The sequence below is a fragment of the Phalacrocorax carbo genome, chromosome 3, assembly GCF_963921805.1.
Source record: "Phalacrocorax carbo chromosome 3, bPhaCar2.1, whole genome shotgun sequence".
Classification (NCBI taxonomy): domain Eukaryota; kingdom Metazoa; phylum Chordata; class Aves; order Suliformes; family Phalacrocoracidae; genus Phalacrocorax; species Phalacrocorax carbo.
This window is the reverse complement of record NC_087515.1, coordinates 41,075,494-41,102,433: the sequence shown is the minus strand read 5'-3', so window position 1 is coordinate 41,102,433 and position 26,940 is coordinate 41,075,494. Positions and strand designations below refer to the sequence as shown.

The window sequence follows — 26,940 nt, the reverse complement described above, 5'->3', positions numbered from 1 at the left end:
GTGGCGGGCGCTGACGGCTTCCGGCGTGCGCGCGCGGCGGGCAGCAGGGCGGGCGCACGGGCGGGGGGGCCCGGCAGCGGAGGTCGGGGCGGCGGCGGCCGGGTCTGTGTCGGTGCGGGGCGGCGGCAGCGGCGGCGGCGCGCAGGGATGGACACGCTGGGCAGAAAGGTGGTGGTGTGTGACAACGGCACCGGGGTGAGTCGCTGCGTCCCCGGGTCCCGCCCTGCCGGCGGGGGGGGAGGGGAAGCAGGGCGATTTCCCCCCCCCGGCTCGGCCCGGCCCGGCTTCCTGCCGGCACGCCCGGCCTGCCGCACCCGCCCTGCCCCCGCCGGCGGCGGCACCGGGCCCGGCCGCCTCCCCCACCACCACACACCCCGCCGAGGCGCGTCCCGGGGCCGCGTCCCCCCCTCCCTCCCCCCCAACCCTGGCCGGCGGGCAGGGGAGGGGAACGACGGGGACACCCGTAGAATGAATGGTCGGGGGGAGCCCGGCGGTGGGAGACGCCGATCCCGGCGCTTTCTCGGTTGTTCCCCCGTTTCTAAACCGGCTGAGCAAAATCTGCCGTCGGGGTGTCCCCGGTGCTATGGTGACGAGCCCGGTGCGCGGGTGAGGTGCCCCCCCCCCCCCCCGCCCGGCATTTTGTTGTTATACCGCGAATATCTGATTTCTCTCCGTGTCCCGAGCAAATTCTCTGTAGCAGCGACTGCTTGACCAAAAATGCCATTAGTTTTTTGGATTCTGAACGGGCGTTTTATATATTGAGCAATCGGGGATGTGACCTCTGTGCATAATTATCAGTTTTAGGGAAATGTGGGGGTTTGGTGTGTTGTTTTTTTTTTTTTTTTTTCCTTTTTGCAGCCGCTGGTCAAAATGGAGCGTCATCCTTTCGTTCATACCCTCCTGATCTGCAACATATTCAAAATTGGCATTTTTTAAATCAATAGAGCCCCAAAGGTTTCCTTGCCATCCTCTCACCTCTTTTGCCCTCCGTGAGCGTGCAGGCATCCACCAGAAATCCATCCTTTGTCAGTGGCACGGCAGGCTCTGAGGCGCCTCGGCAGGAAGTGAAAAAGATACCATTTTAAAGCAACCAGATAAGGTCCTATAGGTGGCTGTTTCCCCTTGGCAGTTCTGTTTAGAAATCTAGGGTTTTCTCTAGTAAAGAAAGATTTTGTGGAGAGTTAACACAGCTGACGGCATGTAAAGACCTCTTGAATGGCAAAAAAAAAAAAAATTTTTATATAAGCACTTGTAATAAAGAATTTTTTTTTGAAGCCCAAGAGGGAGTAATTGAGACAAAGGATGGTGTTGTTAGAGACTCAGGATCCTGAGTTAGAAGTTTTTTTCCAATCAGCGTCTGAAATGATTGGCTTACGAAGAAGAATGTCTTATTTGACAGTTCTGGGGTCTGACAGTTCTGATGTCTTCTCAATTTTCCTGTAGCAAAAATTATCTTTAACAGGTCTGGGGTCTGGTGCCTTTGGGCACTTTTTACACTATCATTTAGAAAGAGGAAAGAAACAAAGAAGGCGTTTGCCATTTTTTTTCCTCTTAAAAAGGGACATGGGAGCTTTTTTGTTGGGATTTTTTTTTCATCATTTAATACTCTTATTGTCAGGCCCATATAAAAAAAAAGAGCTTCATCCTTTAGTGTAGTCCTTTACAGAGCAATAAATCATTGAGTTGTAAAATGTTTAGTATACCAGTAGTGACAGCAGCGTTGTGCTGTGGCCAGTCTCAACGAGGTGTGAGGCATGGGGTAGAAACCATTGTTTTTACACCATTTCTCAAGCTGGGTTTGCAACACAGATTCTGTACGGTGTAACGTGTCCGTGTTTGCTTTTAAATCAAGAGACATCTTAGAATGATACTTTTTTTTTTCCTCTGAATGTTGTGCCAGCAGGATATAAGTAACTAGAAGAGTGGAAGGTGCCGAGAGGAGGGGCCTGTGTCACTTCACCTTGTCTTGCTGCACTCGGCCTCTAAGCAGAACAGCATGTGTGTGGAAGTACCCTGGCAACAGAGTTCGTTGTGTGGGAGAGCAACATGTTAAGAAATAATTGTTAAATCAGTAAATTCAAAATATTTAGGTTGAATTGGGATAATTAAACTAGAATTGGGATAATTAAACTGGAAGAAAATTCCATTCGGTAAATCTTCCTGGGCCTCAACTGCATGCTGAGGTCATCAAGTAGTCCTGTATTGTCAAACCAGTATTTTTGTATTAATACTTTTTCTGTATGACAAAGAAGAGATGCTTTATGTCAGAATGATGTCCTATACACTGTGGTATGTCATACTTAAAACCATGATTGAAATTAGATCTCTTGCCAGGTGCCAGAAATACTAGATAAAAATGAATAATATCTTTAGAAAAATCCAGTTGCAATTTTAACTTTAGGCTTGTCTCTGAAATGCACTGTTTGTGTTATGCTGCAGTAGGACTTCCAATGTATCTGGCTGCAACTGGTCTTTGAGGAAGAGGTGACTAGAAGGAAGTTCTTGCAACACGTAGCGTAGCAGAGAGGCAGGCAGTGGCATCGTAGAGGTCTAAAGCGTTGCAGATGGATGTTTTTATTGGTATAGGACTAATGATAAGTTACTTAGTGGCCTGTAAAATTGCTTTAATTTTGATTAGGGTTTTTGTTTGAGAGTTGCATCAATGGAAAGAATCAAGCACAGAGACCTGATAAGAATATTAGTATTCAAACTTGTCACATGACCTGTTTGTGAGCTTCCTCATTCTTTTAGTTTGAAAGAATACTTATACATACCAGTTCTCACTGTTTGATGACTCAGTAGGAAGTGAAAGAGTCGGTATAAACCACAGTGAAATGGAGAAGAAACTATATATGGTAAAACTTCTTACATACATGGTCTTGCACACAGGCAAGCTAAGTAGCTATTCTTAAAACATTCTGAATGTATAGCAAATACGTGCAAAAATGAATGATGATGAACCCTTGGCTTCCTGACAGAGATGCATGAATTCATTGAGTGTCGGTGTTATTGTTCGAGACATGATGTATGCTGAGCCTCCTACTGAAATTACATGATAATTGTTGCAAGGGGTGTGTGCAATAAGAGATGGAAGAGACAAGCACACTGCACTTAAATCTTACTAGAGTTTCAAATTGAGACTGGCAAGAATAGTGAGTATTTAATGTACAGCACTAGAAAAGAGAAGCTGGTTATATTCCAAACTGCTGCAGTTCATAATGTTTAATTGAAGATTATGGAGGATCGCCTGTAAGGGGCAGGAAGGAGAAGTATCTTATGTTTCTTTTACCCCTTCAAAAATATAAAACTGTTCCAAGATCTGTTATATGGATATGTTTGTGTTTCTTAGGTGCATTTACTTGTTGGTAGTTCTACCAAATCTGGTTCTTCAGCTGTAATTTCCAGCGTTATATCCTTGCAAACCTACCAAACCAGCTGAATATTCAGTATCCTGTCAGGGAGAATGCTACAGTGGGGGTGCTCTCGTTGATGGGAAAGCTGATATACAAGACTGAGTTGTTCTCATCTTCACCAAATTGTCATGTAGCCTGGGGGAGGGTAAATTTCAAATTTGAAGGGGAAGAGAGAGAGTTAAACCTTTTTGCCCCATCTTATCTACTGTTGAGTTTACCAAACTTTGTAAAAATTACATTTTTAAGGCTCTTTGTTCCAGCCTGAAGGAGATAGGGAACAGACCATGAATGTCCAAGCTTAATCTTGCTCTTTGACATTCACATAGATTAAATCTGGTTTTGATCGCGTTTTAGGCTGGTTGGAGAAATGACAGTCTGCTTTTAAAATCTAGGATTTATTAGTTGCTAGCACTGATGGCTACCCGGAAAGGTGTGTTGAGGATTTAATGTGGAAGGGGACTGGAAGTTACTATAACAGTTCAAATAGTAAGGACTTGGAATAGTATTTTTGTAGGCTGGCATTTTCTAGGTCAGCATAGTTGTATGTGATTTCAAGAGGTATTTTTAAGGTTGGCCAAGAGGCACTCACTGATCTTTGCAGTAGCCAATTTGGTCACGTATCTCGATGGTTGCTGTGTAAACCTCAGAGTTTACTTGCCCAGTCCACAGGATTTAAAAGGCGGGTTAGCGGAGCTTCTTGAGGGGTGCTGCAGTAGCTTGAGTTGTAAAGATTCATTTAGATGTTGCTGGTCCCGTTACTTCTGTTGACCAACACAGTGGGTGATGACTGGTAGGGAGGTTGATTCATGCAGGGCGGAAAGAAAAGGAGGAAGAGCTGTAAGCAAACATATGGGTGTAAAGGTGCATGGGCTACCTGGAGGTGTGTATGGTTGTGTTCAGAACAATTTATGAAACCGTAAGCTGGAGGATGGGATTGTATGGGCTGTTTTGCAGAACTTCTTCTAGCTTGACTAGGTCCTGCACAATGAAATTTATAACAAGCATACCTAAATATTGTAGTCGCAAGAAAAATTGTGTGGTTCCCTGAATGCAGTAATTTGATAAGTCTGAAAGGGAGCTTATTTTTTTAAAAAATGTGGACACCATTATTTGGACTCAGCTGAGTCCTTCGAAATGTTTCATATGTTTTCCTCTGGTATAAAACTTCTTGTAAAGTCTTCTGGTGAACTCCGGTAGGGTGATCCAAAAATGCTTGTGGCTACTCTTTGCTTTCTCATAGCAGCACTGCATTCTTGAATGTAACTCCTAGGTACTTCTGGCTTTAATATAAGCAAAAGAGTTGATAAGTACTTGCTTGTTCAGAGACCATGGATTGAAGCAGAATAAACAAAAGGAGTTGTACACACAGTGTCATTCCTCAGGTATTCCAAACAGCTCTGCCTTTGGAGACAGCAAGCACAGAATGGGTGAAAGAAATTAGGGTCACAAAAAGCAAAAAAAATTCCCTGAATTCCCTGAAAAAAATTCCCTCCCCCCCCCCCGAATTAGCCCAACTTTAATTAAAAAATCTCTTGGCTCTTTCCATAACTGTCTCCAAAATTTTCTTTCCAAAACAGGTGCCCTTTTTAATGCAGTAAGGGGAATAATTTAGAGCAACAGAAGGTGGCTTTTCATGTTGCCGTTAGTGTAATGGCAGAATTCTCCCTGCAGCTGCAATTAGCTGTGCTCTTTACTGTGATAATTATGTCAGTGGCAGTCTTCAGACATGACTTCAGAAAACTCGGTGAATGTTTTGGAAATTCTAGCAGAAGGCTTTTAATACAACCTGAAATGGATAATTAAGCTGTTGGGACAGGTTCCCAAGGAGGCTGTGAACTGTCTGTCCTCGGAGCCTTCTAACACCCCTAGCTGGTCAAAGCCCGGAGCAGCCTGGTCTGAATTCAGCATTGACCACTTTGAGCCCAGCGTTGGGTGAGAGCGCTCCTGAGGTTCACTCCAACCTGAACGGTCCTGTCATGCTGTGTTACTGCTGTTACACCTAGATGGTTGAGTAATTTTGCAGATGAAAATGCATAATGTTTAGTTTGGAACTGCAGGGTGGTGTTCTGGCATGCTGAGGTAGGGCAGTACGCTCAGCATACATCAAAAAAGAAGCCTGCTTTGTATGAACTACAGGCAGAACATCAGAGTATGGTATATCAACATCAGAGTAGGATAGCCAAAGAGCATAACTTGTTGATCGCTGTGAGCTAAAATTGTAACTTCTTGCTGGCACATTTAAAGTTCTTGTTTTACAACTGTGCATCCTCTAGTGACTGTGGTGGGCCTTTTTTTTTTTTTTGTTCTGCTTTTTTTTTGTTTGGGTGTTTTTTTTTTTTAATGCTCAGTTAATCCTGACTGTTTTCTTAGTGTATATACTACCTTGGGACCCAGTGATACAAAGCTTCCTTTCGTACTTATTTGGGTAACAAACACTCTTTCAGAATATCCTCTTCGGTGTGAACTACCGTCAGCCGAGGTGTTGGTTGTGCTGTTGGTTTTAGAACTGCTTACTGCAAACTCATAATTTTTATCCTTAAACCCTGAAAATCATGAAACTCTCTGAGAAACCCATCTGACTTGCACAGACTATCTGCTAGTTCACTGTTAAAACACTTCTTATAACAGCAAAACACCTGAATTCACAAGGTTTTGGGTTTTTTTTTTTCCTGATGTGTAATTTATTATGTTACTGTGTGCTGGAAAGGTCATTTAATTTGGTCTTGTTAGGTACTCATTATAAGGTGATCCATTACAAAATGATGGGTTTCAGGTTGCTAGAGAACTTTTTGTATAGAGTGGCAAGCAATCCAGATTCAAACACTGGACTCTCTTACACCTCTCAATGTACTTAGTTGTTGTAATACCATTTCTCAAAAATCTGACAGTCTGATTTAGAAAACATTCTGGAAAATACTTTAGTTCAGTTTTATACGTCTATGCATCATCTGAATTGTGTAAAATTGATTTGAAAGTATAATCCTGTTGGTTGCCAGTGGGTCACATGTTCTTACATCTGGGATTTAATTTTTTTACCCCAAACCAGGTTTCTGTTGGTAAACAGAAGTAATGCCTATTCTTATAAAATTATTTATTCCTTTTCAGTTTGTGAAATGTGGCTATGCAGGCTCAAATTTTCCAGAGCACATTTTTCCAGCTTTGGTTGGAAGACCCATTATAAGATCAACTGCTAAAGTGGGAAACATTGAAATCAAGGTAATTTTTTTTTCATTATTATTCCTTTCTGACAGATAAAAATATTTAGGGCAGCTTTTGGCTTATCTAAAGTTTGGAAATGCTTTTTCCTTAATTCCTCTTTATGTTGTTTTAGTATCTCTTGATTAATTTCTGTAGCCTGTCACAAACTACAAAGCTAAGAGGGTAATCTAAAGCACTGGAGGCCTTCAGGTAGTATAACTGAGTAGGTAGGGCTCAAGTGATTCTGGGCAACACAAAGCTTCAAATGCCAATATGTAAATGATGTCAAGATTAGAAGGCAGAAATGAGACAGAAGTGGTTGATGTTTGTCACCGAGACATACTGTGGGATTTTGAGACAGCGCTGAAGAACTGCTGGAGCTTCTAGGTCTTCCTATACTGTGTGCTTTCTACTCACAGTTGATCATCTGTGATCTTGTATAAGATGTTTAACCTTGGTTGTGTTTGCATTTCATTGTTTCTATTGTTTCTGTTTTCTTTTCTTTTTGCTGTTGATAGACGTAGGTGTTCCATACCACTTAAAGATGGAGAGGTTGTGTTCAGGCTGCTTCATCTTGGGACGATATTCCAAGCTTGGAATGGACACACACCCCTACCTGTTTGAGAATCTTCTTCTGAAGTCTGGGGAGCTATCGTTTCTCACTTTATTTTGTAATTACAGAGTAGTGCTTCAAATGTTAGTAGTTGCTTTTGCAATACAGGCTTCAGGAACTGTCTTGGCCCTGCTGTGGTCACATCCTCCCTTCTTGCTTCTAGCCACACATTCTGACCTTGCGCTGGTCATGCTGCCTGTGCAGCCATGTGGTGAGCCGCTTTAATGAGCTGATCTAGCTGAAAAAGAGCAATTTCTTTGTCAGGTAAAGTTTTGACTGCCTTACTAGGCAATTGTGCCAGCTCCAGCTTGAGAGCAAAGCAGAAGCAGGAACTTGAAGGAGAAGCGGGAGGCGATGCAGAACTGTAGAAGCCCTCACTTAGGCCAGTGAAGGTCAAGTAGAACCACACACATACAGGCTTTCAATTTTGCTTTCTTTCTTGCTTCTGAGGAGCAGCTTAGTGAAAGGAAAAGAACAAAAATCTGCCCAGTCTTGTTCCTTATTTTCAGAACCCTATGGGCAACAAGGGGAACTTCAGTTATCTGGTTTCTTCTGCTGCCTATGAAGTTAGTAGCATCACCAGAAGGCCATACTAGGAAGTCAAGAGGATGAGGGACAATCAGGCCTTTCCAAAATGGGCTTTTATTTTTTAAAAAAAATTATATTGTAATACTGCTTACCTTCTGTCAGCTGGGAAAATTTGGTTGAAAGGATAGAGATCTTTCCCTTTCACAGTAGATTAGAGTTTTTGTAAGGAGAGGGAAAGCATCTTCCTTTCTGTTGCAGGGCTTAGGGAGAGGTGTTTCTTCTGATATCTACCTCAACTTAATGTGACAGTTTCTTCAGGGAGGTCCTGGTCAAGTTTTACAAAAGTTATGCAGTGATTTACAAGTCTTAATTTCAATACTCTCTTGCATGAAATCTCATTGTTGGAATCATGTTTTCTTTCCAGGTGATCTGATACAGCCTGTCCTGCCAGTTTTGGTATCCTCTGATTGTCTGATAACTTAGTTTAATATCATTACGGGTGACAGTGTTGAATTGGAAAGATAGGAGGTAGAAGAAGTGGGTAATTACTATGAGATCAGTGCGAAAGAACCAGTAAACTATAATTTCACATGCGTTGCCCATCTTTTGCTAGAGCATGGATTGCATGGGTGTGTTTTAGGGAGTATGAACTGTGTCTAGATTCTTCTTAGAAGTTTTATAGCGTCTGCCTATAATAGCTTGTCACTCTTTCTTAAGAAAGCAGTGTATCAAGAGAAGAAATCCCTGCCACAGATACTTTGGGTATCCCAGCAGGGAGACATGTTCAGTGTGAGTGCCTTTTTTCTTTGTGAGATTCTTACAGATTTCCTAAAAAAACAAGAATTATTTTAGCAGCTGAATTTTATGCCAAAATTTAAATCTAGTCATTCACTGCAAGTTCTTATTGGATAAGTTTAAAACTGAGTAAAGGAAGCTGTCAAGAAGATTATCAGTTTAACTTTTCAAAACTATTCAGAAAAAGCCGTCATTCTTGTGAAATTCAGAAATGCTGTGAAAAGTCTGGAAGCTGATCAAAACAATGGTTATCATCCATTTATTGAGTTACCAATTTCAGGTTGCTTTGTCCATGTTTTCCTTCTGGATTCTCATTTCAGCCAGCAGCAGGGATGTAGCTTTTTGTCCTACTCAGACTCCCCAGTTTGGGACGTAAAACACAAAAGTTCAGTTATTACTGCGATTACTTTGCTTAAAATTGCAACCTTAAAACTCTAAAAGCAGAAGCATAGATGCTGCTCTTAGTTTCTACTGACTTACTAATCTTTGAAGCAAGTTTGAGGGTTAATAACCTTCTTAGGAAGTCAGGACTAACGAGTAGCTTTGACTAGTTAAAACAGGATTTTAGGGCAGATCAGACCTACGGTTCTGCACAGTTTCTGCCAAAGACAGCCTGGAGAAGGTAACTTTCTGGATCTGAAGTGATGAAGAGAGCCACACTGTGACCTCTTCAGAGGCAGCTGCCAGAAGCTCTATGCACTTTTCCTCTGATACAGTTTGCAGAATAAGTAGATTTGCCTTGATGTGCTGATAGTTATCCTATGGCTTTTGACAGTTTAGGTGACTCAAAGTAAATTTAATCAAAGGAGGAAAAATCTCAATAATCGTGAAAACATTTGTATGCAGGCACTTCAGATTTCTCATAGTGCTTCCCAGCTGCTTTAATTATCTTCCTACCTCCACAACTTGCTATAAGGAAAAAGCTTGGAGACAGTACTCCTGCTACTGCCCTTCATGATTGCTTGTTTCCGTTCTGAGAATAGATGCCATAATTTAAATAAATATCTCTTATTCGATTCTTTTTGGGTACTTGTTCCATGATATGTGAACAGATTAGCCTGCTTATAGGTGAATACGTTAATGTTAAGTTTTCAGTTCTTGGGTGTTTAAAGCGAAATATTTAAAATAAAATTTAGCATTTGTCAGAGCTAGTTATGGTGAAATGCCTTGTGCAGAGTCATATCTAGTTCGTATAAATGCCTTGCCCAGGGTAAAACTCCAATGTTACAGAATATTTATGCACAGAATCCTATTCATGAGAAAGAGGCAGATATACTGATCTTGTTTGCAACGTAAGATGCATAAACATGACATGCCAGTGACATGCAGCAATAGCTTCCTTTAAAGAGACATTTTAATCTGAAATCCTGAGTATGTTAGCTTGGCCCTAACTGAACTAACTTTGATCATTTCCCGCTGTACCTGCGTCTCTTTTCAGCCTATTTCTACTGTGTACTTAAAATAATTTGAGAATTTCATTTAGGCCTTTTCTGACTTTCTTGCTTCTACCTTCTTTCTTCACCTTTCTTGACCTGTTGAAGTAGAATAACAAAAAGATGGTAAGTGAGGTGCCCCTGTGCTGCTTGTTTACCATTTATGCTTGATGGGACCTGGTAGCCGTTATGTTACTTTTGATGCTATTGTTTTGTCTTGTCTTACATTTTACATTTGAATACATACTTATTTTGGATGTTGTTCATTGCTTTGGTTTACTAGCAACTAATTCATGGGAATATTTCATTTATTGCTTCTAAATGCTACATAGTCTGTAGTTTGGCAAGATGCAAGAATAACTCTTAAAGATCAACATGAGCTCAGCATCTTTAATAGTAGAAATTGCTGTATTTAACATCACAAACCAAGAGCTTGAAAAAACTTTCAGATTTCAGTTAGACAAATATTACTGAGTACCAAAGTGTGGAAACATTGGATGTTGTGATACTGGTTCCTCTCTGCGAATTCAGTTGTGGTGTCCTCCTTCCTTTTCACCTACCAAGTGCACATGCTTGTCAGCCTGCTCTTGAGAGCAGTTGTTCTGCCCTTTAACTTTGTTTTAAAATGATGTGAAAGTTTTGTGCAACTTTCATTGCACATTTGAATAGCGGCTTTTCCTGGGCTGTCCTGTTTGATAGCATAGAGCCTCAGAGAATAATCCACAAAAAAGGCTTCTTATTCTTTTAACTGGTGGATTCTGTCGTCTTAAATTCTCAGGAGTAATGTGGCTGCATGGTGGAGTTTTTGTAGTAAGTTTCACTAGAGTACATTTGGTTGAAAATGTTAGTCTTGGCTTTTGTCTTCTGTAGAGAAATGAAGTGTGATCTGCTGTGCAAGGGAAAACAGAACACCTTGTCAGTGAGAGGGTTGGAAGAGGAATGGATTGATTTTAAACTATTTCCAATTAAATTCCTTTTTACATAAGCAGTAACTGTTTAGGTTACTTCTAAAAAAAGGCATTATAAACCGGATGCTGTTTTTTTCGTTGTGCATCTTTTTCCCTAGCATTGAATAGTAGGTTGGGTAACCCTCACTTCAAAATTTTGTGCCGCAGTGACCGCAGACGGTGGTGGCCTATTTTTGCATGAAGCAGCTGGGTTTTTGTAATAATTTTAATATAATATTAGTATGGAAACAGTGCTATTGGTACCTAGAAATATGTTCTTATGGGCTAACTACGAGGAAGTCAGTTAAGGCTTCTTTAGAAAAGTATGGGATATAATAGGGAGCAAAGATAAGATGTTACTGTGCATACTTCCTCTGGGAAATACGTGGGAAAGGAGAAGATATGATGCTACTAATTTGAATGTGCAATGTTTGCATAACTAACTTTAATAAACAAATGGCTTTATCAGTGTGAAATGACTATACAAACTATGCATTAGTTGGTGGTATTTGTGTAAGAATGCATTACTGGGGTTTTTGGCTTGGGACTTCTGGCATGGAACGGACGACGGTATATTTTATATTTAGATGTGTCTCTTCACACTCTACTGACATAGGCAATATGTAAACCATTGTTTCTTTTAATGTCTAGTGTGGAACTCCTAATCTCTTGCTTTTGCTACTGTTCGGTATGCTTATTCACCTTTCATTATTCCTTTTTTGGTATTGTGCACAGAAATTTGCGACATGCATGGAAAAATATTCTGCCAATCCCACCTACTTACCCTTATGTGCTCTTTTGCATCTCAGCCCTTAGAAACTAGTATTTGATAGAAGAATTTTGGAGGTGTAGTGGAGAAACATCTGTCCCTATAAAGGTCTTTGTAGTGTCTAGCTGTAACAGGGTTTATTGGTTTGTTTAAGGTTAATCAGAAGTTGGAATTAATAAAGTTTATTTTAGAAAAGGTTGGGGATGTGTAACAGCCAAATTTAAATACTACATGAAAGATATTCTACTTCTCTCCTAAGTACCTGAAAACAATTCTAAAACATAGGCACTGTTTGAGAACACAGTTGGACACAGGCTGGAGTGGTTCACTGTCATTCTTGAGGATTTTGGTGTTTAGAAAACTTTGCAAGCACTGACATGTTTCTGTATTAAAATTTTACAGGATCTCATGGTTGGTGATGAAGCAAGTGAATTACGCTCAATGCTGGAAGTGAATTATCCGATGGAGAATGGCATAGTTCGAAATTGGGATGATATGAAGCACCTCTGGGATTACACTTTTGGACCAGAAAAACTTAATATTGACACAAAAAATTGTAAAATACTACTCACAGAACCTCCCATGAATCCAACTAAAAATAGGGAGAAGATAGTGGAGGTATGTCTGCTAGTAGAAACTGATATATATACTGTCATTGAGTATCACTAAGAGGTTTTAACACCTGGTAACTGTCTGAGGCAAAGCAGTTCTGTTTTCTAACCGTAACTTGTCCTCAGCCATAGCCATGAAGGCTACTGTGATTAAATTCAAACAAGCGGATCTCGTTCAAAAGGTATAAGCAGGCTCTTGTCTCAAGCATATCACCATTAAAACACAGAATTGGAAATATATGTTTATTTTCATGTATCCAAGTTATATTGATTGCTAGCTATTGGATGATTGTTAATTACTTTTAAATGGCTCGGACTTCTGTAAGCCAGTAATGCCTCAGAGGAGATTGAGGCTTGAACAAGTTGATGCTTACCAGATGGACCAGTGTTGTTGGAGGTAGTTGAGACAAAGGTGTGATGACAACCAATTCACTAATCTTTGATTAATGCTAGGGATTATCAACCAAAGCTTTCTAAGAAGGAAAGCCTGATTCTGGGATCCTAGATCTTGAGTGCTGCCCTGAGTGACCTAAGCTCCATCTGAACATTGTGTTAATGTAGGTTGTCAGATGCATATGTTTAGCTGTAGTACCATGTGACAAAGACTCAGTTTTGAAGAGCAGTAGTGTTTGACGAGAACAAAAAGTTTAGTTTCTCAGATTTTTTTTTTGGTTGGTTGGGGTTTTTTTTTGCACAAGTGCCATAGGTATTTTCAATTAACATAAGTATTCAGTGTAAAAGAAGTGTAATTTTAAAAGTGTGTAATTGGAGTAGCTGGTAGGGCAGGAAAAAATGGATTCCAAGTCTGAAACTATCCATTTATCAGAACTTTGAATATGAAAGCTTGTGTGTATATATATTTTTTTTTTCCCAAATCTGTTGCTTACTCTAACAAGAATTTACCTTTATCTTTACATGCTGACCTTTCCTTTAAAATCCTTTTGTTGTCACAGCTACAGTAGTGTTTTCTGCAAAGTGGGTAATCTCTTTCAATGACTTGGGAGCAACTGAAGTATAGCAACGTTGGAAAAACTTGTGGAAAAAAAAGTCAAACCGTACAACCTAAATTCAGCATTTCTTAGCAATTGTGGACATTAGGGACCTAAGTATTATGTAATGTAACATTAGTAATACTGTCTGTTGTATATCAGTCAGCTGTGGTGTGATAGATGTAGCAGATTACTCTGGGTGGCCTCCATGGAGCAGGAGTGGTTGAATTTCCTGTTCAGGCTTCTTTGCTTGTCAGCTGTCTACAACAGTGTTCTTGTTTCTGTTTTCTGGCTAAACACAAAAGGCTGGCTTTTAGCTATTCTGGGACTGAGTCATTTTATATCCTAAATTGAAAAGTCTTATGGCTTCTAAAGTCCGATAAATTATTTGTATTGCCCCATTTGCTTTTTTTAAACCACTGTAGAAATTGTAGATACTTAATCATGATCCAGAGGATTAGGGAGAACTAGAAACCATTTTTGTAAACTGAAATTTGAATTAAACAGAAGTTCATGGTTTCTATTAATATTTTTAATGGATCACAGTTTTAGGAGGACTAGTAATATTTAGTTTTTAACTGCAACATATTTATAGTCCTTTTCCTTCAATTTTTGACATGAACTCCTTTTCAGGGAGGCTAGCCCAGTATGAAGCAGAGGACTGAATTAAGATTTTTTTTTCCTAAAACCTGCAGTAAACATAATGTCTCTGCATTTTGTGATACAGTGCAGTAGCATTTTCAAAGAAAAGCTTAGTCATCTGGACCATATCAAGATGATAGATAATTGTATATTGTATATGCTATACTTCATTCTACTTCCAGTAATTCTCTTTCCTCATCTCATTGCTCCATCAAACCCAGCCACATAGTAGCAGCAGCAGTGTTCACAGGACAGCTATATTGTAAAATTTATATTTTAAAAGTGCCATTTCTTTCATAGCATGCATAAGATGCTGGTTGCTCCTCAGATTGACTGTTTGCTGTTTGTCTTTAGTTACCTGCTGTATTCTCATTCTGTAATACCCTCAGGAGCAGCCAGACTGTAATGGCATATCATGTAGCTGTAGAGATACTCTAGCGCAGCCGCTTCCCCTAATCTCAAGCTAGTATTCTTTATCTTTTTTCACAGTTTTTAGTTCTTCCTTTCTATGCACAATTAGAAAATCACCTTGTAAGTAATCCAAAAGCTGCTGTCATGAGAAGAATCTTTTCAGAACATCTTGCTCAGTGTTTACTTCTGAAGATTTGCTAACATCTATGTCCCATGTCAAGGCATTTTTCATGTCAAATAGGGCAGAACTAGATGTCTTGAAAGAAAGAATAAAAACCCCCCAAAAGCCTGCATATAGGTAATAGAAGCCACTGCAAAAGCTGTTTATGTTTTAGTACAACATGTGAAGGCAGTAACTAATGACATTTGAATATTGATTTTTGTGGTATGATTTTATAAGCACTTGGGTTGTTTGAAAGACTCACCATGGGGATAGTGCTTGTTTTGGACAATGACTACTCAAATGGGATCTCTTTTTGAGTTGCTGTCCTTTCAACTGTTCCTTTTCTGGCAGACACTTCTGCTTCTCGTTTCTGAAGGTATTTTGTGAGTACGAAATTGTGGCCATTACGGAAGTTACTAGCCAGCCAAATCATGTCTTGCTCATGCTTAGTCCATGCGCCTGATTACTGTATTAAATTTCCCTTTATATTACCCAGTTCACGTTGGGGGTTTATAAAACCCCCGAAGTGTGATGTTTTCATGGCAGGGTGCTCTGCAGCTCACCCCCTCTGTGTTCCTTTCTGCTTGACTTCCGCTCTACTGCATGCTCACAGTAAATATCCTGAGAAAGGTGGCATCAGACTTTCCAGGGGTTTTGTGGTGTGCTTGACACAGCTAAGAAATAATTCACTTGACTTTGCAAGGATCAGGTTTTTTATATGGGTCAGCCATTTCAAAATCACACTATTCTACCAGAGGAGGTTCTTTAAATAGTTCAGAATTCTAAAATTGTCAGGCATCAGCTTTTTTTCTTTAAAAATATTTAGATATCTTACTTGAGCTGTGGGAGTAGTTAGGATTTAATCAGTTTCTAATTCTAGAAGTTGCAGAAGTGCTCAGGAGGCTGCAGACAGCAAAGGCAAAACTTCTGTATGTGCTGGAATAATCAGAGTTAATCCATTTTTCTTGGTAAAGCATTTTGAGGGGAAAACGGCTGTACAGTATGATTAGTTTACTTGGCCTCCTTTGTGTTTATAAAGAAGACAAGATCCTATAAACTCTACATCCTATAATCTTAGACTCTTTCTTCACTGAAACTAGTGTGGTGGCTAGGGGAACCTAGTCTACAAGACAGGCAGTTACTTTTCATGTTTCAGTAAGAATTCTGCAAACCTGTGGTTTTCTGTATGTAGTAACAGTGTTAGCCCTACCTGTACTATTTCAATTGTAGTGGATTTTACACTAACTGTAGAAGATTGTCATCAGTTGTACTTTAAAGAAGGGAAGAAGGCAGCCCAAATGCAGAGAACAACCTGTGACACTTGGCTTATTTTAGACCCATATGTGTAGGAGTCTGGTGTTTACTTTACTTTGTACAGTAGTGCAAAGTCTGTAGGGCTTGATATGAAGAATAAAAGGGAAATCCTGAACTTCATTATATTTAGAATATACACCAAGTCACACTTCAACAATGAAGTACTTAGCTGGTCTACAAGTATGGCTTCCTGCTCATTAAGCACTTTAGAAAATGGTTTAGTAAAGCTGCTGAAATTGATATGTGGGCTTCTTGTAACTATTCACTTTTTGTTACTAAACAGAAGTGGAATATTTCATATGGCTTGTCTTGTGGGAACAGGTAAGGTATAGAACTGAATATACTACTTACTGCCGTAAATCAAGTAAGTTTCTAATGTTTGTATAGAACTTGTGTGATGAAATTTCTTGGAAAGTGTTTTTGATCAGTAAAAATACAGAATTCTAGAAATACAGTTTTCAAACATCTATGAAATTTCTTTTAAGTATTTGGCCTGTTTTGGATGTTAATTTTTGCCTTCATCTTACAGGTTATGTTTGAGACATACCAGTTTTCTGGGGTGTATGTAGCCATTCAGGCTGTTCTTACTTTGTATGCTCAAGGTAGGCAAAGATAAGTTAAAATCTGTTTAGAACTTTGGCTCAGCAACACATTTATAAATTAATACGGTATTAATGGGTCTTGGGCTTAATTCAATACTGTTGTAAGTAAGCTCAGCTCTGATTTATGGGCTTTTTGTTTTGAGGAGCTATTGATAGGTGCCCCTGTCTGTGTTATTTTCATGAACCAACTGTGGACACATGCTTGTAAATGCAAAAACCTGGTTTATCAAAACTGTCATTGTTTCAGGGTGTAGTCATTCAGCCTTTGGCATCAAGTCTTAATGACATGCTTTTGATTTTCTGTTAAAGGAAAAAAAATTATCACCATAAGTGAATTTCCAGAAGATGACTAAGTGACTTTTGCACTATTTTCAGTTTAAAAATGTTGATTCTTGTGCTGTAGTTCAACTAGAATAAATGATCCTCAGTCTGAGGAGAAAAATGATGGATTCACTGAATTCAACATAAATTCTACCATTGACTGCAATCCATCTAGGACTTCAAGAAGTTTCTCAAGCACATCAGTTCTAATAAAATTACTCCTTCCATCTGTTTTCTAGTGGCTTGGTGTGTTTAGCTGTCACATAGGAAGACAAATATCCTTATCTGTTAACATGTTATCATAGTTTCTATGTCCAAGAGCAAAAAAGATGAGATACGGGAAGGGTGGTTCTGTTAAGCAAGTCAATAAAACTAGTTGAACCAAAACCACTTTTACAGACCTGGCTATTAATTTTATTTGCCACAACCTGTGCTATTACTCCCCCCATCCCCCACCTTGGTTTTTCTTTGGTTTGATTCCTTATAAGTATTAATTGACTAATGTATACAGCCTTAAATTCTGCTGTAGTTGTACATGTGTTTTACCATCTAGTGCTCAATTACTTTTTGAATAATAAAATGGGAAACAACTTAGAGTAGTGCACAGTGTTTCTACATATTATCATCTAAAACAAAGTTGAAGACCTACGAAGATAAAAAAAACAAGTGGCACATAAATAGATACTTACTTTTGAAAATCAAAAAAAGCCCTTTAAAACACCCGACTTAATTATACTACATTAAAGATTAAAGCGCTGGCTGAAATTACATACAGAGACATGCCTCATTGCAGTACATCACATTTTGTTGGTGCTGTTAAAAGCAGCAATTAGTCTTTAGTGTTTTACCTGGAATTCTGTGTGCTCGTGTGCCTTTTAAGAGCAAAGGGGTTTATATATCAAAACCTAATTCTAATCAGGAAATTCTTTAGCAATTCCTTACAACTGTCTTTTGGAGTTAGGTGTAGTCTCCTGTGACTGACTATTTCCTTCCTTACTGCATGTGTCCAATTGCAAGGCTTGTTGTGTTGCATAGTGGTTACTCTGGTTCACTAATAACTCTGAACATCTGATCACACAACTGAACCATGGTGTTCTTTGCTTCATTTGAGGGAAATAACCAACTTGCTTGCCTTCTGTTTACAAAGCTTCAGTAAATTACAGTAGCCAAACCAATGCACCTTGCCATTACATATTAAATGTTCCTTCATTATTTTAAGGTCTCCCCTTAAAGTGCATTTTCTTGCTCTAGGTAGCTTGTGAGATACTATAAAACTATTTTCTAATCAACTTTCACCATTAATTCTGTTTCTTATGTTTTGTTAGAGAGGTGTAGAAACTTCTGTTTCTACATGCTTATGATACCTCAGTTTTGTACACCTTAGAATTTAATGATTTTGTGGTAAACTTTTTCACTGGAGTTAACTTCTGTAGTCTGTGAAAGTGGATCTGATTCAGCCTAACACTACTTCTGTGGGGAAGAAAATGAGAGATGTCCTGTATAGTCCAAATATTCTCTACCTTATGAAAGCATTGTTTTGGTTTTTGAATACCAGTCAAAATCAAGAACTCCTAATAGTTGTAACAGGGTAAACTTGTGGCCTGAATACCTCTAGGTTTCTTCATATTTGAGAAATTAATATAAGATTGGACATATACACCTGAATCTGAGGAGTAATTTGTGCCCCAACAAGCTTTTAATGATCTTAGATGTTCTCTTTAGTTAAGCTGCAATTTAAGATGTCAAAACACCAGATAAAATTGTGAATGGTAGAATTATAAGCATCTAGGAAAAAGTAGAGGCAATACTTTGAAAAAAGTATATGAAAGCATTTGTTACTCTGAAAACCTTAAGTTTAAAATCCAGCTGAAGGGAAATAACTGAATTTTAAATTTTGACTGCTTTTCCCAAAATGGTCACTGGGGGATGTTGTGTTAAGATTACAATGAAAAATGCTATTTTAAACTTGCTACTGTTCTGCTCTATTCATCAAGGTGCTAATAAAAGTTATACTCACATACCACCACCACCACCCCCCCCTTCTTTTAGGTTTGTTGACTGGTGTTGTTGTGGACTCTGGAGACGGTGTAACTCATATTTGCCCAGTTTATGAAGGTTTCTCTCTCCCTCATCTCACCAGACGGTTAGATATTGCTGGGAGGGATATCACTAGGTACCTCATTAAGGTAAGCTGGAGAGAATTTTGAAGGTTGAGGTTGGTATCTGTGGTATGTTGGTTCAAGTTTAAAATCCCTTGATAGGAAGAAACCACTATACATTTTCCCTTTATTATTCATATGTTAATTATGGAAAGAACTCCTGTAATCTCTGTATAGCTTCAGCATATCCTTATTATGTTTCCTCATCTAATATCACATGATATTATTGATATTATTCAGAGACTTCCCATTTCTTAATGGCAGTCTTGTAGGAAGGGATTTTTATTCCGTATTTGGGAAGGAAAGACGCAAAAGTTTGCTTTCTTGATACATAAAATGAAAACAAAATTATATTCTACCAGTTCTACTCAGCTGTTCTCAAAAAGACTTTTTCTTACAGTGTGGAAAATAGTATAGTGGTTCTTTCCTGATTAAATAAGACAGTATGCTTTATAAACTATTAATTTGTTTGTTTTAAATATAAGCAACATTCTAGATTGTCAAATCTTATGGTTAAACTGGAATACTGGAGTGTTCTGAAGTGAAGCCCTAAATATGAGAATTATTTTGGTTATCTTCTAATGGTTATACTGAAAGTTGTCTTGACGAAGAAAACTTGGAGTAATGCTCCCACTTGGAGTAATACTGCTGCTATTCTACTTTTCTGGTAATAATGGATACACTGTGATGGATTTGACTTAATCTAAAGTTGCAGTTAAAAAAGGGAGACAATCTTTTAAAGATATGTGTTTGAATGTACCCATCTGCTGGTAAAGAGGTGTGGACTGTTCCTCTCATTACTGCTAACCTAGTACGTTCCCTCTAGCTCCTCTTACTGCGAGGGTATGCTTTCAACCATTCTGCTGATTTTGAGACTGTTCGCATGATCAAGGAAAAGCTGTGTTATGTGGGATACAACATTGAACAGGAGCAGAAACTGGCGTTAGAGACCACAGTACTAGTTGAATCATACACGGTGAGTGTTTTGAGACAGCTTTTCTAGTCCTAAACTTCACAGGTTTAAAGTCAGGTAGCATTTAGCTTTGATTCCTTCTGAATTTTTCTTGGTAGTAGCTCGCTTCCCTGTAGAATCAGATTACTTGGTTCTTTTAAAAAAGGCTTTTAAAAGCTTTTATTCTTTCCAGCTTTTCCATAAGACTTTGTACTCATTTTTGTCATTGTAGATCCTTGAAATTTGTATATTGTAATACAGGAACTTGTAAAGAAATTGGGCTTACTCTAGCATGTCAGATTGTTTCAGCTTCATCCATCTAGCAGTGACATGTATGAGACTGATATCTGGTGATACAAATGGTAAACTTGCCCTTAGTGGAAACTTCCTGTGATCACATATGGAAGAAAAGAACTTACAGGAAAGCATTACTCTTGCTGTAAGATCTTCTTCTAAATCGATATTAGGAGCTGTAATGCAAAGAAACATTTGGTACGTCAGTATTGATGTCTCTGGTCCCTGATGTCTCTATGTAAATTGACAAATTCTTCAATTGTTATGCATCTTTCAGTTGTACTGAACGACTTCTTGCAGTGGTGACAATTATCAACAATTTCCTGTTTTAAAACATTAGGGAACAATGTAGGTCATTTCCTCTTGATTTGTTTAGTATCCAAGTGGCTAAAAGTAGTCTTCTAAATGGTATTTTTTTTTCACTAGCTCCCAGATGGCAGGATTATCAAAGTTGGTGGAGAACGGTTTGAGGCACCGGAGGCTCTCTTCCAGCCTCACTTAATCAATGTAGAGGGGGTGGGTGTGGCTGAATTGCTGTTTAACACCATCCAGGCCGCTGATATTGATACCAGGTAAGAGCAAAACACTTAAAACCCTCTGTCAGGGTGCAAGGGGTGATGTGAGAACCGCATTTGGACAAAACATCTTTTGCTGTAGACGCTACTGTGTGCACTGCTGGGGAAGGGTGTGTGTGGGGAGTGGGGGTCAGTTTGAGATCTCGGAGCTTAGCCAGTTGTCTGGAAACTTGACTATTTTGGTAGGAATGAGCAACGTTAAAATCTTGAAAGCACAATTTTATTTTTTTTTTTACTGCTGCTTTCTGGGATGCCTGGAGAAGCATGAGCAAGTCTGCCAAACTTGTGCAAAGTCTGTCTTTGTGTAGCGACTGTTTTTTCCATTTCTGTTTGCTCCCCTGGACATACAGTTACCTACTTGTACTACAGAGTACTATAAGATGCTACAAAGGCTTTTTTTTTTTTTTTGTCAGGTCTGAATTCTACAAGCACATTGTGCTGTCTGGAGGGTCCACCATGTACCCTGGTCTGCCTTCGCGACTGGAGCGGGAGCTGAAACAGCTCTACCTGGAACGCGTTCTAAAAGGAGATGTGGAAAAACTCTCGGTAGGTAGAGTTGCTGCTCGATTTGTGTGGGGCCGATGTTTATCCTGAATCCCCACTAGAGGGAACCAAGTAGTCAGAAATGACAGCAGCCGCGGGTGGCCCTCCATGCAACTGGAAAAATTGCTGCCTCTCTGTTCTTCACACCCCTGCGTTTCGTATAGGTGGCTTGTGTGTATATACTAGCAATAATGCCACCTTCTACTCTGTGCTAATAACAAGTAATTCCTGAAGTCTTGGGTTAGTTTGAATGTAAAATGGGCTTATAAATGCTAGGGCACAACTTGTCCTAGTAAGGTTAAAAAAAGTTAATGAGTTTTTGTGTCTTAATGTCATAATTGAGCAAAAAACTATTTTTTTTTAAAATCTCTGGAAGTTTTGGTTCATGCTGTGAAATATGCAAAAGTAAGGGGGTAGAGTTCTCACACACCTTCAAGTGGAATAAATTTCCCTTTTTCATTGGTTACTGTGATAAGCAGACAACAGCCACACACAAGTTACAGAGGTAGCATTACAATGCAGTGGTATCTCCTTTTCAAGGAGGAGATATTTACAGAGAAAATTCCTTTGAGTGGAGTTTCTGATATTGAAGTGAACTGAACTTCCCTGTTTCTTAATATATTGTTCTCTAAAGATCTTTTGCAGCTATGTGGAATGACTCAGTTGTGCAGAATGTTTTAAGACTAAGACAGTATTTCACACATAGCTGTGTACTCCCTTTTGGTCTTGAAGTTAGTATCAAAGAGTTTAAGGGAATATTAATTAGTTAAGCTGGTCTAGATTGTGTGAATTTAAAATCTGTTCCATCTGCCCTTCCCAAAATTGGTATAATTCTAAAATATTTTGTGGGTTGATGATCAGGTAACTTCTGATCATTTTAGCCACTGAAGCCTAGGAAGTATTTCAGTCTTTACTGTGTTCATGAAATGCAAAAATATGGTCTTTAATTTTGTGTCCTGACTCATGGGCTTTTTGTGGATACACTGAAAGTATAATTTCTGGGAAAGTGTCAATAGCTGTCTCTAATTTCCAGTGCAAAGTAGTTATTTCACTTTGGTTGTGCAAGCTGGAAGCTCACACAGGGCACCCTATGCTAACATTTCAGTTTTTCAGTTGCATTTTTCTTACTAAACAGTTTCCATTTCATTGTTCTGGTGGAAAGCACATTTTCATTTTGAAAGGCTTTGCTTCAAGAATCCTAGTAACAGTTTCTTTTCTTTTTTTCTTAGAAATTCAAGATCCGAATTGAGGATCCACCTCGCCGAAAGCACATGGTGTTTTTGGGTGGCGCGGTTCTAGCAGACATCATGAAAGACAAAGACAACTTCTGGATGACCCGACAAGAATACCAAGAAAAGGGAGTGCGTGTGCTGGAAAAGCTTGGTGTGACTGTTCGATAAATCCCAAAGCTTGTTCTCATCACGTCTAAAGCTTTTTTCTTTTATTGCCAATCTCTGAACTCACTCAGTTACATGCTATGGAAGGGCCTGTCTGTGGCCTTTTGACCCAAAGGTCAGGTTTTGTTCTGGTTTCTTGGGGTAGCTTTTGTTAAATGTTTCTTAATGTGGCTAAATTTGACTATTAAATTTTGACCACTTCCCTGCAAACAAAACAGAGCAAGAGCAGCCTGTCTACTTCATTGTTCCTTCCCAGTAGGCAATTGGGTAATTCTGGTAGGCTTTTTCTTCAGGGTTTATTGCTGTAGTACTGCTAGCTTTTGTCTCTAGTTCACAAGGGGTTGTGTGCCTTTTTTAGCATAAGAAAACCTTTAAACAGGAGTTTGTTATTGGATCATTGTGGTGGTTATCTTTGCATCTTTTTGCCTCTCTCTACATTAAGATTACTTTTTTTTTCTTTCCTGCAATTAGGAATTTTGATTAAACATTGTTAGAAACTAGTTTAACTAGCTGGAATGGCTTTAACACACTGTTTCAATGTAACGTGGTTCCATATGCACTGCTGCCTAAACTGGCTTCTGAGGTGGTTTATCCTTCAAGGTGGTGGTGGGGCTTTCATACTGTATTTCTCTAAGTGGGCATGTACACAGTTGCCACAAGTGGAGAAGCACCTGATATTCTGGCAAATGTAAATTTGTGGCCTTAGGTGTCTTTTTCTGGAGGGAGGAGACAGCTGTGTTGCTTTTCTGTCATGGGACAGCTGGGGGTCAGTCTGACCAAAAATGCCTCTTTTTATAGCTAAATTTTGGTACCATGTTGTCTCAGCATAGGGAGCAAGAATGTTAAATTAGCTATTCTGTAATTGCTGAGAAACTTAGATGTGCTGAGACAGGAGCCTCTAAACTTCTGACAAGATTTAATACTTTTCAGAAATGCTTGTGAAAACTAACTATAGATATTAAAAACCCCCAAAACTCCAGTTTTAAAAGTCTGATGTTCTAAGTGCTTGTATGCACTTCCATTAAACTTTACAAGTACGTTAACCTAGTGCCAAGTAGTTACTGCAAATGATTATTTCAATGACCGGCGTTTGTTGCAGCAAGCGGATATTTATAAACAACCACTGGCAGTAGGTTATAAAGAATGACCTATATTTGTTCCAGTTAAAAATAACATTGGAATATGAGATGATGTTGGTTGGTAAATATCCACAATTCATTTTGTCCAGTCTTGATTTTTTGATACTTAACATGGGATGGGGAAGGAAGTGAAAACCAGTGATGAAAATGCTGTTTTCAGAAAGTACATTAAAGCTGAGTTGTTCTGAAAAATAGAAGTTGTCACTAGTAATTATCAGCCATCTTCTCTGAGTATAGTTGCCTGTATTTTCTTCCTACTAGCAGACTGGTAACTATCTTTGCAATAAAATCTGCCTTACATAAAGCATAGCAAAAACTGCTTGCATACGAATGCCAGTTAGACTTAGTTCTACCTTGCTTTTCATGGGCATATTGTATCACTTCTTACTGGTTTTCCAAGCCTACCATAACATTTAAGCATAAGGAAGTTAAGATCTGCTTTTGACTTCCAAACCTTGGAATGTATGAGATATGCTTTCATATAGTTGCCATTTGTCTACATCTTTACATTAATAATTGACCCCAGAAACATGGAAATATTAAACTCCCTCGGATTCTTGAAATTCGCTTTAAATTGAGCAGACAGCTTCCTTTTGGCTGAGCTAGTCAAACAGGCAGAAGGCATGTCTGCATTTCTTTAATAACAAGACAGTCGCTATAGTATTGCTAGTAATGACCATTTAATTATAGGTGGGTGGGGTTTTTTGCAGCTATATTTACTCTTAACTTGAACAATATGAATTTACAGGCATGCCGGTCATGCCTCTGTGCATGCACTTAAGCAGTTACTAGATTTTTGGGGACATGAATGTAAGGGGTAGTCTTCTGAACATTTAATACACAAGATTTAAAAATGCTGTGGGCTTGCTTTAGAGCTATGGTTTCTCATGTGACTGTCTCTGGGCTTTTCAGACAGTGTTGAGAATCATGGAAATAAACCAAAGAATGACTTAAACACCTTTTTTGAATGACAATCTGTCATGTGATTTTTCAAATCTAGGCCTTGACCCTGCAACCCCTATTCTAAACCATCTTCTCCCCTGTTCATTGGCTTCGATTAGGTACGTGCATGTTTGAATAAAGGTTCTGGAATTTGGCCCTTCCACTAGAGAACTTCACAGCACCATGAGTAATAAGTGTCAGTTGTGCAGAATCTTGGGTTTCCATGGAAACTGTGTTTCCATTTTAAATAATATATATTTAAAAAGGCAATTAGCATTTTCAATTACAGCTATCATGGATTCAGAAGAACGCATAAATAATCCGAATACTGAATGGGGTGTTCCAGTTATGCTCATTGTGGTTCTCCGTGTGTGTGTTCACATGCGAGAGTGTATGTGTGTGTTCTCTCAGCTGACAGCTTCAACTTTGCTATGAAAGCAACCTGGTTTTAAAGTTGTGTTTTGTTTTTTTTTAAGACCAAATAACTTGATCGTATTTGCAATATGCTTCAGCTCTTAAAAAAATTAGAATAGAAGGTGCCGCATCAGTTGTAAGTTTTTTGGGAACATCCTGTTTTTAATGTAAAGCTGCTTCAAACCCCAACCCCCACCCAGTGTTATAGGATGTTAACCGATGTAATGCAAATGGCTTTTTATACAGTTCTGAATAATGTTAACACAACACTGGTTGAGACCGTGAATGGAAATAAACATCTATTTAAATTGACAGGTCTTTTCAATACAAGAATAAAATCAGATTTTTTTCAAAGTAGATTATGTTTGCTTTGTTTCCTTTGGGAAATCACAGTTCTGTCAGTTTTTCTCTAACTTAACTTCCATCACAAAACTATCATGAGCTGCTTAGGCTGAGGAAATCTGACATGACAAAATAACATGTTCCCTATTGATTGCTGTCATAGAGTGAGTAAAGCATCCCTACTCCATTCTCTAGACAAGACTCCTTCCATCCTAGTTTCTTTTTTTTAAAGAAAATAAAATCCTCGTCCTTGGACAGGAATCTCTTCTAATGCAAGCTGTGTGCTTGGTACTGCAAAAATGGGAAGAGCCCTCAACTTGTATTGACTTTAGCATCCCTGGCTAAGCTCAGAAGCCACATAATGATGCTCTGTTTAGGAAAGACAGACATCCTTGGTGGTGTGACCTCATGTGCTACTTCACCTGCATCCCTCATTTTAACTGATAGAACAACTGTATGAGGGGTTAATGTGCAGCATTTAGAAAGATGCACTGGTTTGAAGCAGTTCTTGCACCTGAAATGTAGTTCTCAACTTGCTGTGCTGGCCCACTAATTATAATGCATTTATCTGGCTTTTGAAACGAGCTCAACCAGCCTCTTCACCCAGCTCACTGTACATGCTGTTTGGTATGTATGTTCCCCGGGCATCATGTCCCCGATAGGATAATGGCCTTGGTTTCCTTAGAGCAAACCAGTACATGCAGTTTGGCTCTGGTGCATCTGCCTCAGTGGCTAGGTCAAATATGTACTATCTTAGATACAGGTAGACAGGATTTTAATAGTGGGCAAAAAAAAAAAAAAGCCCCCCAAACCCAAATCTTTGTTCCATCACTGTGTGTTCCTGGGGGAAGAGCGTCAGGAAAATAATCAGGCTGTACCCCTGCTCGGTAATAATTCCTGTTCCCTACTCCTCCCCTTTGGCTTGCTTTGCTTGACATGGCTGTTGTGTAGAAAAGACTAAATACAGCTCAGCTGACATTTGCTCCTCAACTTTTTCAGTAGTGAATTCCTCCCTGCAGGCACTTCATTGATTTCCCACAAACAAGCTTCATTAGCTGTTTCAATGCTGTGAAAAATCAAGTTTGGGTTTTTTTGTTATTTGTTGTTTTGTTGGGTTGTTTGTTTTGGGTTTATTTGTTTTGGTGTGTTTTTTTTTTTAAATCCAAATACAGCTTTTCCTGTGTTCTAGCAACCAAGAGCACAGTGTTAGAAGAAATTGTTTTGGACCTTCTCAGCAAGTAACCTGAACCGAAGTTTTGTTTTATTTGAGCCCTGCCATGTGATATTTATTCCTCTCTAATGGGTTGGTGTTTTATCCTCATGGTATAAGGCACTGTCACTTTGCCATTATAGGCCTCAAGGAAAATACAACTTTCCATTCAGAGTAGGCTGCTAATCTTGCCTCTTACCTTCCCTGCATTACAACATTAAGAT

General features: G+C 39.1%; 1 protein-coding gene across 1 annotated transcript; it reads left to right on the top strand.

The window, feature by feature from the left end:
* The first annotated feature begins 38 nt into the window (after positions 1-38).
* ACTR2 (actin related protein 2) lies at positions 39-25,521 on the top strand. Its single transcript, XM_064446655.1, has 9 exons — positions 39-195; positions 6,519-6,629; positions 12,099-12,314; positions 16,356-16,428; positions 18,799-18,935; positions 19,735-19,884; positions 20,581-20,726; positions 21,143-21,275; positions 22,502-25,521. The coding sequence occupies exons 1-9, from the start codon at positions 148-150 to the stop codon at positions 22,670-22,672; spliced, it is 1,185 nt and encodes a 394-aa protein (XP_064302725.1). The 5' UTR covers positions 39-147; the 3' UTR covers positions 22,673-25,521.
* The last annotated feature ends 1,419 nt before the right edge of the window (positions 25,522-26,940 follow it).